Below are 14,467 nucleotides of genomic sequence, written 5' to 3'. Positions count from 1 at the left end.
GATTATGTAAAAAATTGTTTCTCGTGTTTGGGGGGAGACAGACCAGCAGAGTCAAGTTAGGCGTTTTCCAAATTTTTGACACGCCAAGCCCAAAAGATTCGCCATCACTGGCTTAGGCCAAAGGAAGCGGCACTGTTAATACCCCTGCTTTTTTGCACCTATGGCCGAAGCCATCACCTGTGGCTTACACACTACAATGGCAGGATTCACGTACTGTAACGCGTTAAGCCATGCCCAAACCCCGCAGTATAGCTTTGCCCAGTGTTTCTCAACCTTAGCACCTTTGGACTCCCAGAATTCCCCAGCCTCTAGATCGGCCAGCTTCAGCAGCGTGTCATTCTCATTTTCACCCCACCAAATTTCTGTCCAGGGTTGGCTGCTTTAAACGCTGGGAGGGAGGCTCCCTGGATCATCTGCCAGCCCTCTTCATTTTGCAAAAAAACGGGATTTGAAATCTCAGGAAGGGGGGGTGCAACTGGAAAAACGCCCCCCCCCCAGTTGCAACCCACGTGGCCCGATGAACTCAAACGTCTGTGGCAATTTTGAGGGCTGGGCTTCATCAAAGGCAGCTTATCAGGAGATGCTCTGACTGCTCGGCTCAGGGGAGCCTGCTTTCCCAAGAGCGCCCCCCGCCCCAAGGAGCCCCACTGCAGGCTTCGGGGGCTCCGCCGCGCGCGGAGATTTCTGGGGGCGCGCTGCTCCGGTCCGGGAGGGCGCGAGGGGGCGTGGCCGGGAAGTGACGTCAGCGCCCCGCACGTGCGCCCGGTGTTGTGACGGCCTGACAACCGCCGGCATGGCGACCCCTCCCACTGTGAAGGGGGGAGTCGGACGGTGGGAGGGCCGGGAGATCCTCCCCCCCGCCCAATTCGCGTGGAGACGTCCGGGGATGTTGCCAAGGGGGCGCCCGTTGCTATGGAAAAAGAAGGCGACATAAGCGCTTCCGGGGCGCCCGCCTCCAACCCGGAAGCGCCTCCCTGCAGGGTTGCCAGCGCGAAGATGGCGGCGGAGGAACCTCAACAACAGCCGGAGCCCGTCGGAGGGGACACGGACGGTAATGGGGGCGCCGCCGCCGGGGCCGCTGGGCCTCGGCTTCGGCTGGAGGCGCGCGTTGGGCGTGGCAACTCGGGCAAAGCCCCCTTCCGGCTCGGAACCCGTTATTCTGGGCGGGGAACGGAGGCTCATTCTTCCGGAGGTCCCCCGGCCGAAGCGCCGGCGCCGCCGCCCCCTCTCCCGCTCCGTTCGGCTCGGTCTCCTTGGCAACGGGGCGCTCGCGCGGGGAGGGGCTGCTGCCGCCCTCGGTCTCCTCGGAAACGGCACCCTTTCCCTCACGCAGCTCCCCAAAGGCCGGGCCCCGCGCCTCGGTCGCCATGGCAACGCCCCGCCCCGCGGCGAGAAGGGGCTCCTCCGTGGCGCGGGAGCGTCCCGGGAGACCCGCCGGCTGCCCTCCCTCGGCCGTGCCGGCGAAGCGGCGGGAGCGCCCGGCCCCACCGCGCCGCCCGGCCGGGCTCCCTGGGAAGGCGGGAGGAAGGCCGCGGTCCGCCGCTCGGAAAGCCCCGCGGGGGGCCGGGGCGGGGCGCAGCGACGGCCTTCGCGAGTGGCGCCGGGCTGGCCGAGGCTTCACCGCGGCTGCGTTTGCAGCTTGCTTGGGGGGCCCGAGGTCTGCGCTCCCGCCATTCGCTCGACTTGGCCACCTCTAACCTTGGAGGGTCAGCGTCCTGCTCCGCTGATCTTTATCCCACACGCCGGGGGTTAGCCCCGCTGCTCGTTTTCCTCCCTTGAAATAAGTCGCGAAGTGTAAACTTTTTGTTCTGATTCTCCCCCCCAAAGCTGTGGCGCTCATTCGCAGTCCGGTATCCTCTACGGCTCAGTGTGATGTGGGAACCCTGCGCTAGCCTGAATAAGTTCTGTGACTAGGCCAACGGTTACGCCGCGAAATCCTGCACGTGTTAAATGAGCTGTGTTTTGTGGGCGGCGTGTTTTGAGCTTGTTCTCAGTGTTGAAAAACATGGCTTTGGGTTGATATGGGCAAGATTAGTTCAGGTTTTAGGCCATCTGGCTAAACCCTGATTTGTTTATTTGTTCAGGTATAGCATGTTATGTGAATACAGCCATTATTTTTAACTAACTGGGGATTGGCAGGTCAGCAAGTTGTGTGAAGACACCCAGGAATACCCGTTCCTTTTTATCCTCAAGCTGCTTATACAGTTTCTGCTGATATTCCTCACACCTCAAATTATGTTTCTTCCAGACTTCAGTGTTTGTTAAAGTGTTTTTTAAAAAGGTAATTTTGCGTTAGAAGCAAAATTTAACTGCATTTATCTCTGAGTTGGTGGGGTGCAAGCAACAGAATGTTAGCTTGTAAAATAATCTCTACATTAGAGATTGCAGCTTGCGTAGAATAGAATGAGTAGGCTGGGGGTGAAACTGAACTTTATTCTGCTTGTGACATCCTGGCCAAAATGTGGCAGAACTGCCCAGTTCTGTCTTGACTATTAGTAGCTGCATGTGGCACAGGTGTGATTGAGCTGCTCACCTAGTCCACACCTTTTCTGTATTAATAAGAAACATTATGTGAAAGCTTGATTAACCAAAGTCAGGATCAACGTGGAGACGAATATCTGTGAGCCAGATAGAAAATTATGACTTGAAATGTAAGAGGAATAAATGGTAAAGGCAGAAAGAAAAATAGGTATGTTGTGTGTCTCTGAGACTAAGAGGCAAAATATAATAGATCTGAATGAAGGTTATTTAATCTCGTGTAGAGTTGATGAACACGTGCAGTGAAGTAGGCATTGATGTAATTACGAATGAAAGGGCTGGTAAAAAAAGATGAACTGGTGTCACCTATTATGGATGCGTATGAAAGTAGAAGCAGAGATGAGTCTGGGGACAATTGTGCAACATTCTGAATGAATGTGAGCCAGGGAAAGTTATTACATAAAACCAATGGGTGGGTGGGAACAAACGAATAGGTTGGTAGGCTGGCTGTTTAATGCATTTATGGATAAATGTGTAAGAAATTATGACCTGAGACTTATGCTGATTGGAATGTGAACATATGTGTTCTTTGGTATGCAGACAATGCTGCGGTGCTGGCTGAGAACCCAGATGATTTGCAGCAAATGTTAGATTCTGAGATGGAACAAGAAGTATGGGACTGAAAATTAATGTAACGAAGAGCAAGGTAGTTATGTTTGAAGGGGAAAAGGGAGTGAACAATTGCAAGCTCTACATAAATGGTGAAAAGCTAGACGAAGTAAATTGATCTGGGTACCTTGGTTGAATGTTTACTAAAGAGTGAGAGAGAAATGAACAGAGAAATTTTAAAAGATGCAAAAGCTGAGAGAAAGCTTACTGTACATTAAGAGGATTTAATGTTTGTTGAAGGATGCAAAGATAGAGAGCCAGTTTGGTCTAGTGGTTCAGGCAACGGGCTGGAAACCAGGAGGCTGTGAGTTCGAGTCCCACCTTAGGCCTGAAAGCCGGCTGGGTGACCTTGGGCCAGTCCCCCTCTCTCAGCCCAGCCCACCTCACAGGTTTGCTGTGGTGGAGGAGGAAGGAGTATCAGGTATGTTCCCCACCTTGAGTTATTTATGAAATAATACAGGTGGGATAGTAAATAAATAAATATTAGTGTGTGCCTATCCTGACATTCTAACCTGGAAATGAGAGTTGACGTATGTCAGAAGAAACGAACAGAAGTTGAATACAAGGACGGCACTTAGAAGTGCTTGCAGTAAAACAAGGAGGAGTCAGGAATTAATGGGTATCGAATGTATGAGGGTTGAATAAAAGCGAGTGGCCAATGGTTTGGCCTTATCGAGAGAATAAGGATTGAACTGTGAAACAGAAATATGAAGGGGTTTGTGTGAATGTACTGCAGGGGGGAAAGTTCAGAAAGGCATGTTGGAGTTGATGAAATCCTCAGAAGAAGGGGTTTTGTGTTTAAAGCACAAAAGGCAGTGTATGAAAAGGGGGGTGGCTGTGGCAGAAGCAGCAGTGGTTTGTGAGGACAGAAGAGTATGGAGCAGTGCAGTGGATGCTGCTGGTTTAAACTTGATCCTCTCTATTCCCTTTATCAATTTGCTTACTACTATATACAGTTTTTTCTGCACTTTGCATAATGTTACTTACCCCAAGAGGGAACAGTGTGATGGGTCTGTATTTGATTAAAGTTTTATGTGTCAGCTGCCTGATCTGGCAGCTGCTGCTTGATAATTTGCCAATTTAGTTGTTAAAAGTAAAGTCTGCTTTGAGTCAGGCTCAGATCTTGATGACCTCATGTAGTTTTCTTGGCATTAGTGTAGAAGTGGTCTGCCACTGATTTTTTTTCCCTCTCATTTAAGGACTAACCCGAGCCCAGACAAGGTCAGATGTTCCCATCTGCATTGTGTTTTTAAGTGATCGAATCAACAGAAATTAAGCAAGTCGTTCTCTGTGTATCTCCATGTTAAGGAAGGCTTCACCTGCTAAATTTCTGCCTGCTCTTGAAGGGGAGTTAGGCTTTGGTAGGAAGGGGCATAGGATTGGGTGTTACATGGTTGGCTGTGTACCTTCTGTTCCAGCTTTTCCTAACCTGGTTTCCTCCAGAATGAACCACAGAAAGTTGGAGTTAACCGTTTGGAAGGCTCCAGGTTGGAGAAAGTTGCTTTATCCTGCCTGCTGTTGATAAATAAAAACTCGCACTCTGCTTGCTAAAGCCCTCAGATTCTGCTCGATCTCAGAGAGCGATAAGCAGCAAGGTACATTTTTCAGGCGTTTTGAGGTGGGTTTTTTTTTTTTTTGTCCTCGTTGCCATTGTCCTAGTTTGCTCAGGAAAAGATGTTGCTTCCCCTTCTTAAGTGAGCCTTACACATGCCTCCTGTCCTTTGAGGATTTAAAAAAAAAAGTCTCCTAGCTGAAGAATCTGGATTGAGCATCAGCTGGCCCAGGGTTTTGGCGGCAAGGCCTATATCCAATTTTGCCAGCCTTCTGAAATCTGGGAGGGAGTGGGGGCTGTGCAGGCGGCATTCCCAATCGCTGGTGGAGGAGAGCTGCAGTTGTCTGCTCTTGCTTCACTGCAGTAGCATCCCAGCAGGCCGGGACTCTGGGCATCTCTCCGCCAGTAATGTACGACATGGAATGGCCCCGGATCAGGTTTCATGGCTTTCTGCAGCCTTGGCAGCTGCTGTGTGCAGAGAGTGCCAGAGGAAGAACCCTCGTCTGGCTGGGTTGCAGAGCAGATAAACTACCCCGCAGGTTGCCTTTGGGAGAGAGCAGCGTAGGAGTGGGACGCTTGGTTTCGACGGCAGCCGCGTTCGGGGTTTCCGATGGACCCCACCCTGGCACCGGGCCCTGAAAGGGAGGCTGCTAGGAGAGCTTTTTATCCAAGGCAGCTCCTCATCTCTGCTACGGGATGGGCCACTTGTTCAGCAATAGGAGCGCAGTGTTGCAAAGGGGGTTGCAGGCTCAAGAGCTGTAGAAAAGGTGGGGGTTATTGCATGTCGGTGGATGTTTCTAGAACTGCTTTTTTATCTCAAAACTTGGGGAAGCCACGCTTGCTTGCTTGGAAGCCAAGCCGTGGTCTTTGAAATAGTGGTCTCTTAAACTTTAATTCATGAAAGAGGTGATGGCGTCTTGGATGTAAGCGTGAGGCAGAGTAAAGATAAAGTGAGTTGTCTCTTCCAGCATTTTGTTTTACAAACTTCCACACCCTTTAGAGATGAATTCTGTTACTTTAATGTGCTTCTTTCTTTCTTTCTTTTTAAACGTTGCCTTGTTTCTCGTCTTGGCTTTTTTTGCTGTTAGTTTCTTAATTTTTGTTGTCAACTAAATTTTAGTTGACAGGCATCTCCAGCCTGCAGGCTCCATACCTGTTAAACCCGTGGCCACGCTTGCTGGGAATTACTGGTATTCCAGGCAAGCGCATCTGGAACGGCCAAGGTGAGGGGGTTCTGGAATAGCATCTGTTTTTCCCCTGAACGTCAGTGCGGGATGATGATTGTAAACCCTCCATCAAGTTCAAGCTGCTGTGGCGGGACTTTTCTCAGTCGCTCTGTTCTCTTCAATTTCAGGAGTGAATTGTTTGGCCTATGATGAAGCCATAATGGCCCAACAGGACCGCATTCAGCAGGAGGTGAGCACTTGGGCACATGGGCACAGCCTGATTGGGTTGATCTCCTTTGTCTTCTGTTTCGCGGTTCTGGCATGGCCCCACCAAATTGTACATATTGGCCGACACGCTCAAGCTACCGTTAATAGATTCCTCTGCGTTATAGTCCTGCCAGTGCATTATAGTCCTAGAATCACTCCAGGGTCCTCCATAATTTCCTGAGCATGGCCCCCGCTCAAAGTGAATCTGCAAAACGCCCAAAGGCAAGGGCTGTGGATAGGTTGTGTTTCCCAGTCTTGATGACTGGCAGCGAAATTGAATGACCTCTCTTTGCGATGAGCGCGTTAAGATGCGTCTGAGGCATTTAGATGGAATTGCTTATCAGCGAGGGAGAGACTGGGTGTACTTCAGGGGCTGCGCTCGGTTGTTGGGTTGATTCAGAGAGAGGGAAGGTACAAACTCAGGTTGAACAACGTTACGTTTACGACAGACTAAAATGTCGCATAATTGTCTCTGGAACTCCTCAGCGGTTCTGAATGGAGGAGTGGGAGGAAGAGGGAAAAAGTCCTAAGGATGTAGGGTGAGCCGGGCCGGGCCAGGGCTCCCTCTGCCCCCAGGGACCAGCCCGGTTCCTCTGTGAAACCTCTGGAAAGGGGAGGCAACAGGGCTTCCCCAGCTGTCTCCCCCAGCAAGTGCTGCTGGAAAACAGGCTGCCTTTCTCCTCTTCTCCTGGAGGAAATATGTAGCCACAATGATGCTCCCTTATTCCCCGGCTTGAAAAAGGTCTCTTCCCTTTTTCAAGCCATCCCCGTTGGCAGCCGTGGCTTCAGTTTTAAATTTCTCACACGGATAGCGAAGCCGTATTTATTTTTCAAGAACAGAAAGGCCGCGCTAACAAATTCCAGTGCAAAAAACAGACTCCCTTTCTTTGTCCTGGGCCGTGCATAATTTTGATACCGCTCTCGCACGTCTACCCTGCCCCCTCAGTCATCCTGATTGCCAAGCGTTAGGTCAGATGCGGTGGCCACGAGACCTGCATTTAGATTGTTTCAGGATGGAAACTGCCAAAAAAAAAAAAAAAAAAAGTTATATGGGATGAAAAAACAGAGGCTGACGCCACAGAGACAACCGGTAAAGGCCTTTGTGCTGTTTGTGCAGGTTTTTGGTTTGGCAAAGAAAGAAAGGCCGTTGTTTCAGCAACACGGGAGATGAATTGGATAGCTCACTCAGCTTACATCTTACATCATGGATTTAAGTGAGGTTTCCAGTTTTTGAAGTCGTATATTTTCAGAATTAGTTGCGATAACAACTGTATTTGTTTGTGAGACTTTGGGCCAAGGTATTACTTTGCTGTGGTCACTTCTGCCATGCCTTCTGCACTGCAGAGCAAATGTGAAATTGAGACTTGCTCTCGGCTCTTGCTGCGGAGGGGCAAAGCAAAATCTCCAGAAGCAAGTCTTGTAGAAAGGACATGTCTGTTGTTCGATTTGCTTAGTCTGTCTACTTGTAATCTGAACAGTAATTTTATGTTGTTCTGTAAGGCTGCGTAAGCATACAAAATGATTCCTTGTGCCCAATGTATTATGCTAAACCTGCAGCATCCGAAACCTCGTGACCAACTTAATATTTGACCTCAGAGTTCCCTATTTTTGTCCCCAGTTCATTCCTTTCCACAGGGGATAAATAATGTTTGTAGAACTGCAGTGATTTTCTGAAAGACTTGCTTTTGACCCCTGGAAATCCTTTGGTGGGTTTTGCATCCAGTGAGCCTTGTTCAGGTCCTTCTCATCCCTGCCTCAGGCCTTCATCTTAGATTGTTCCCGGCTTTGGGGTGACAGTGTTCTGTTCAGCTTCACCTCCCCAGTCAACGTCTGGTCCGATGAAGGGTGAGGAAGCTGGCTGTGGACTCTGACGCTTGGGCTGGTCCTGATGCAGTTCTGGCCCTCCTTGTGGCTTGAATGGGTGCATTAAATCTGGATGTTGCTTTAAATTACTTTAGCTGCAGATGTGGCGAGACTTAGAGTCTACCAATTGACATGTGTAGGATTGAAGATAGTCAACCTTGAATTAAGTCTCCCTTGTGCAGATCAAGCTGCAGTCCATCACTGCAAACACAGCTGTTCTTTTGTTTTTTAAAGGAGCCATTGTTATCAAATAGCCTCAACTTCTAGGTCTCTGAATCTTACATGCCAGGCTGTTTCTTTGTAGATTGCTGTCCAGAACCCATTAGTCTCAGAAAGGATGGAGTTGACAGTCCTGTACAAGGAATATGCTGACGATGACCACATATATCAGCAGAAGATCAAGGTGAGAGTCACCTGGATCCAACTCTATGCATGTATGGTAAAGTAGTCAGAGCACCCTCTGTGGGAGGAAAATCTCAGTTTTGCTGGGTGTTTCTAGAGCGGTGTTTCTCAACCTTGGCCCCTGGAAGATGTGTGGACTTCAAGTCCCAGAATTCCCCAGCCAGCCAAGCTGGCTGGGGAATTCTGGGACTTGAAGTCCACACATCTTCCAGGGGCCAAGGTTGAGAAACACTGAACTAGAGGATAGGGTGTAGATGAATAAAAGGGTGGGAGATCAGAGAAGAGGCCTATAAAATGAGGTCTGGTGTGGAAAAAGAGGATGGGGAGTTTTGCTTTTGGGGGAAAAAAGCAGGATTTGGTCTTGCCCAATCAATTGGGGGGATAGTTGATTGGGGCAGATAAAGTTCTTTGCTCAATACATGGAATTTCTTCCACTGTGGTGTAGCACTGGATGTTAGTGGCACTCAAAGGTGAGGGGAAATTAATAGGTGGGGGAGGAGAAAAATGGTTGCCTTAGCCAGGAGGGCATATTGGCTCCTTCAGGGTTCAAGGGGGCCCTGCAACTGCTCCCCAGTCCACGTGTCTGCAGACATCTTGGGAAGATTATGGTGCCAAGCAGCAGCAGCAGGCCTCATGCTAATAGGGGCAGACGGCACATCTGCCAGGGCCCCACCATCCCCTTTCCACAGTTTGAAGGGGCTGCAACTTTGCAAGACTGGACCCTTCCCTGATTTGGGGAGTAGCATCTAACGAAGAGACGGGTGTGAGCTTGGAGGCAAAGGGTGGGGCATCTCTTGATTGGGAATTGAGTGGTTTGGAGGCTGTTTAAGGCTCTCCCTTTTCAAGTTACATGGTGGTGGGGTCGCTCTGGGGAGACTGGATTGGCTGGAAGAACAAATCAGTTGTGTCTGTAAAGCACAGCCCCCCACCCAAAAAAACCAGGAAGTATACAAATGGATGGCATGAGCTGAAATATACTGTACTTCCTTAAAAGGAGGATGATCCTGAAATTAAGACAACCCTGGTCCTCAAAGGGGAATACAGGATAAAAAAAAAAAGTCCCTTTGCAGCCATGTGTTCTTGGCAATTTAGGGGGCCGTGAGCTCCCAGACCAGGGCGCGGATGATGAGCTCCCTCCCTGCTCTTCTCCCGGCACAGGACCTGCTGAAGAAGTATTCGTACATTCGGAAAACAAGACCAGATGGGAACTGCTTCTACCGAGCGTTTGGCTTTTCCCACCTGGAGGCTCTGCTGGAGGACGGCAAGGAGCTGCAGCGGTAGGCATGGAAGGCTGGGGGCGGGGAGGAGGGGAGGGTGAACCTCGGTGCCCCGGTGGCCGGGGGAGTCGAGGGCATCAGCAAAATGCAGACATTCACGCTAGTGTTTCGTTTCAGCTTCAAAGAAGTGGCGGCGAAAAGCAAGGACGTGCTGGTTGCGCAGGGCTTCACGGAATTCACCATTGAGGACTTCCATAATACGGTACGGCCCGGTCCTGCGCCCTGGCGTTTGACGGCCACAACCGGCCAAGCTGGCTGGGGGTGATGGGAGTTGTAGTCTAACCTATTCAGAGGAAAGGGGGGAAAAGACTGAAGTGGGCTGGGGGCAGAAATCTCAGGAAGCGGTACCGGGATAGAAGAGTTCAGGAATCAGTACAGTCAGCTGAGGAACGAATTATTATTTTGGTTGGGACTCCGTTTTTGCCAAGGGCAGACTATTTTCCAAGAAAAAAAAACCCCTTTGCAGCCATGACTGTGTTCTTGGCAATTTAAACTCAGCCTTCCCGTTTTAAAGGTGAATTATTGGGGGAATACAGGAATTGCTTTTGGGTAGGGCAGGTTTTATTGGTCAGACCTGAGGAGGCTTAGCTAGGTATCAGGGGCCATGAGCTCCCTGGGGAGTGAAAGGGTCGTAACGGGGCACCTCGTGGAGTTCTGGAGAAATACGTTTGTTGCTGAAAGAATGCAACACGTGCCTCTCACTAAACTCTGTTCTTCTCCACTCTGCCCTCCGCAGATCGTGAGCCTTGTGAATTTTATGCTGAATAAAAATGGTTGACTTAGTCCCAAATAAATTTGTTTGATGTTAAGTATGAAAATACAGGTAGTCCTCATTTAGTGACTGCCTCGCTTAGCAACCGCTTGCAGTTACAGTGGTGAGGGAAAAGTAACTTGTGACCAATCCTCACATTTACAACCTTTGCAGGTCTGTAAAGCGAAGGAAAGCTGAAGTGAGATCATAAGCACCGTCGCAGTTTCACTTAGCGGCCGCTCTGCTTAACCACTGAGTTGCTGGTCCCAATTGCAGTCACTAAAGGAGGACTACCTGTGCAGAGAAAAAAGAGAAAAGGGGAAACATTATTATTCTACTTGTTCTGGTATCTTAATATGCATTTGCATTTTTTATTTAGAGCATTCTGGAGAAAATCTGTATGAAAAAAATCCATCTAAGAGATGGCACCGGTTTGATGACCCATAATCAATTAAGAGGGAAAGGGCTCCTTTCCCATTCAAATTTATCCCTTCTGGGCCAACTGCTGTTAGCTTTCGGTTTAATGTTACCTGGGGATTGGTTTTCAAAGCTAATTGTGGAGAACGTTAAATATTTACCGATTCTAAAAAATGGTTAGAACTTGGGGTTACTAGGCCAACTGGCCAGGCGGCAGGATTTCTGTTGCTGTTCCCCAGCAAGTAGCATTCAGGGCAAACCGCCTCTGTACCTGGATGTTTCAGGCCCCCATCCTGGCTGCATCACGGTTAGCAGGCTTCTGCCTTTTGCCCAGACTCGCTTTCATTGTCTCCTCAGCCCAAATCACGGCCGTGCAGGGAGCTGTCGTCCCCATGTCCGGAGGGCGTTTGGAGCGGGAAGGCCGTTGTATAGGATGTGCAGAGGGAATTTAGAAAAGGGGGCGTTTGCGGTGCCAGAGGCAAAAGTGGAAAAGTGGGGTGATCCCCTTGCAGGGAAGGAGGAAGTCTGGGAAGCAAATCGTCCATGTGGTTCCTTTGTTGGACACCCCCGTTTCTTTCTTGATCCCCACAGTTCATGGACCTGATAGAGCAAGTGGAGAAGCAAAGCACGGTGGCCGAGCTGCTGGCCTCCTTCAACGACCAGAGCACCTCGGATTATCTCGTCGTGTACCTGCGGCTGCTGACGTCCGGCTACTTGCAGCGGGAGAACAAGTTTTTTGAGCACTTCATCGAGGGGGGACGGAGCATAAAGGAGTTTTGTCAGCAGGTCAGGGGCCGGGGGCTCAGAAGGGAAGTGAATAATTGGGGCTGGAGGGGGTGCAGGGAGGCTTAGCTTTGCATTCTCTCTGGGTCAGGGTCCAATCCGGAGACATTGCCCACTCCCAACCATATTTAGAAGCCTCTGTAATCACAGCTTCGCTTCTCCCGGAGTTTCTAGTCCTCATGATAGAGAGGAAGGAAGAACCATGTTTGCTCATAGACTTTGAGCATCCTTGAGGGATTAAAGAGTTTGGTGCCCTGGCTTCCTGGACACCAGTGGTGCTTCATTTCCTTCCCTCTACTCTTAGGGCAGACCAGTGTTTCTCAACCACGGCTGGCTGGGGAATTCTGGGAGCTGACGTCCACACATCTTCAAGCCGCCGAGGTTGAGAAACACTGGGGTAGATGATAGCAGGCCATCAGACAAGTCCTTGAAACGGAAACACTGGCTATTGTTTTGCCTAGGGTGAGGATATTGCCCTGGATTGATATCGGTGGTCGCTGGCAATAGATTGGGCAGAATTTCTAAGTCACGGTTGCGGCGACACCATTTAGCAAACATTCAGGATGGGGGTGGGGTGGGCCCAGCGACAGCTTTCCCCTCCTGCCGTGAAGGACTGCAGCAACCGGGAGGGGTGGGGAGAATGGGCCATGTGCCGGGGGCGGGGGGGCACGGTTGGGCCTTGCAGCCTGTGAAGGCCAGCAGCCAATGACTCCCAAAACTTTGGGCCTCCAGCTTCCATCCGCTCCCGAATGCAAGGGCCGACAGGACAGATTATCCAGAGCCCCAGATGGTGGGGGGGTGCAACATGTTGTTTGCCCACGGCTGGGCCCAAGGGGAGGACTAGGAAACTAGGGCCTTGAGGGGTAAGCAGAGAGCGGGTATCCAAGGCCATCCTTGGCAGCCTGGAGGCCTCCACCAGTGCAGCCTTGCAAAGCGGGCGTGTCTCCAGTCCTCCTGAATGCAGGACAGCTTGGGGGGCGTGGGCAGGCAGCCTTCTGCCAGCCAAGGGGTGGGTGGGGCATGGCTCCTCGGTGCCCGGTAGTTAAACAGTCTTTGCCCTCCTCTCTCTTCCAGGAGGTGGAGCCCATGTGCAAGGAAAGCGACCACATTCACATCATTGCCCTGGCCCAGGCCCTCAACGTGTCCATCCTGGTGGAGTACATGGATCGGGGCGAGGGGGGCACCACCAACCCCCATATCTTCCCCGAAGGCTCGGAGCCCAAAGTGTATCTACTGTACAGACCGGGACACTACGACATCCTGTATAAATAGAGGGGCAGGAGCGAGGCAGGTGGCTGCTGAGCCAGCCCCCCTTCTCTCTCTCTTCCCCCTCCCTGCCTCCCCTCTCCCCCTCCGCTGCCCCCCCGGCATTCCCTGCCTTGCCCATGTTTCCCCACCACCCACTGGGCAGCGTCGTCTGTGCTTGTAAATGGTGATCGTTCCTGCTGCCCATCTCGCTCACTTGGTTTGTTTATTATTATATATTTTTCCCTCCTTCTGTTGTTACACTCTCTCTTCTGTGTTTTATTAAAGGGGATGCCGGTGAAAACAATCTCCTTTGCTTGCAGCTTCTCTCTAGGGTTTCTGGGCCGGAAGCCTTCTGCCTGGGCAGATGATGGAGCTCCCTTGGCACAAACCTAGAGAGCCTAGGAGCAACCGGCCCCCTTTTGAAAAACTCGTTCCCAGCTTGTTGCACGCAGCAAGGTCCTAATCCTCCAGGTTGCAGGGAAATGCAGTTGTTTTGGAAGTGTGCGGGCAGGAGCTGGTGAACTCTGGATGGCGCTTCCAGCTTTCAAGAGACCTGCCGGTTGTGCCTTTGGTAGAGGTCAGTCCTCTTCTCTTCCTTGCCCTCCGATTCCTCAGCAGCATGTTCTGGGATGGGTAATGTAACCAAGGCTCTGGATTCGAATTCCTTCTATATCAAACACACTGCTTTTTCTTTTTAAATTAAGCCTGTCGTCTGCCTTGAGGGCTGGACAGGACAAGGACTTTTCTGCGAGGGGAAGTGGGAATCTGGTCAGAGTTGTGATCTGGAACGGTTGTCTGGCGGCACGGGGCTTAGTGGGCAGGTCAGGGCCACCAACCTCGCAGAGGGCAGAAGCTGCTGGCATCGCCGGACGCCACAAACTGCAGGATGGAGGCAGTGGTTGCTGGCCCAGATGCAGAGGTAGAAGGCCTCGCTTTGCGATGTTTCCCAGCTGGCTTGGCTGGGCACCTGTCCTCCAAGGATGCTTGTGCGCGCTGCTCCACGGTAGAGTGGGCCGATTCGCGTAGGTAAGGGGTGCTGGTGTGGGGTCCAGCGAAACCACGGGTTGGGAGGTTTCCCGCATCGCCCTGTGTCTAGGAAGCAGGAGGGCCAGGCACATTCCTTGGAAAGGCTTTGCATTGGAAAAAGGCTAAGCAGAAGAGCTCGGCCGGAGCTGCTTTTCATGATCCCACCTGGCTCCGGCCTGCTTCGCTGGATGTGCCTACCGGGCAGTGCCAGTTTGCTCTGTGAAACTCCTTTCCCCACCTTGATCCGTATTTTGCCCCCCTTCTCTTGCCCTGCTGCTGTCTCGGGGGTGGTGGGGACAAGGTCTTGGATATACTTGTCATTAAAGAAGTGCTGTTTGGTTCTCCAGAAGTGAGAGGGGGAGCCGGTTAAAGCAGCCGGTTAACGTGGCCAGGTGGGGGCGGGCGCTTCCCTTCTTCCCTGCTGCCGAACCATCGCCTGGGCAGACACCTGCAGCTCTTCTTGCATCATTTCCCCCGGGCCATCCCTTGGCCACTGGCCAGCAGCATCTGGAGCCCAGCGGGTAGCAGCTTTCTGCACATTTTGCTGGGGTGCCCAGTGAGCAGAAGA

The 14,467-nt window shown here is 51.3% G+C and overlaps 1 protein-coding gene across 1 annotated transcript; it reads left to right on the top strand.

Moving 5' to 3' along the window:
* Positions 1 to 914: 914 nt before the first annotated feature.
* Positions 915 to 13,177, top strand: OTUB1 (OTU deubiquitinase, ubiquitin aldehyde binding 1). The gene is made up of 7 exons (XM_063316605.1): positions 915 to 1,051; positions 6,054 to 6,115; positions 8,300 to 8,398; positions 9,556 to 9,674; positions 9,792 to 9,876; positions 11,434 to 11,628; positions 12,700 to 13,177. Exons 1-7 carry the CDS (start codon positions 997 to 999, stop codon positions 12,895 to 12,897), a joined length of 813 nt encoding a protein of 270 aa, XP_063172675.1. The 5' UTR covers positions 915 to 996; the 3' UTR covers positions 12,898 to 13,177.
* The last annotated feature ends 1,290 nt before the right edge of the window (positions 13,178 to 14,467 follow it).

The sequence above is a fragment of the Candoia aspera genome, chromosome 17 (genome assembly GCF_035149785.1).
Source record: "Candoia aspera isolate rCanAsp1 chromosome 17, rCanAsp1.hap2, whole genome shotgun sequence".
Taxonomy (NCBI): Eukaryota; Metazoa; Chordata; class Lepidosauria; order Squamata; family Boidae; genus Candoia; species Candoia aspera.
Note: the sequence above shows the minus strand (reverse complement) of the source record. Positions and strands in the feature narration are given on the sequence as shown.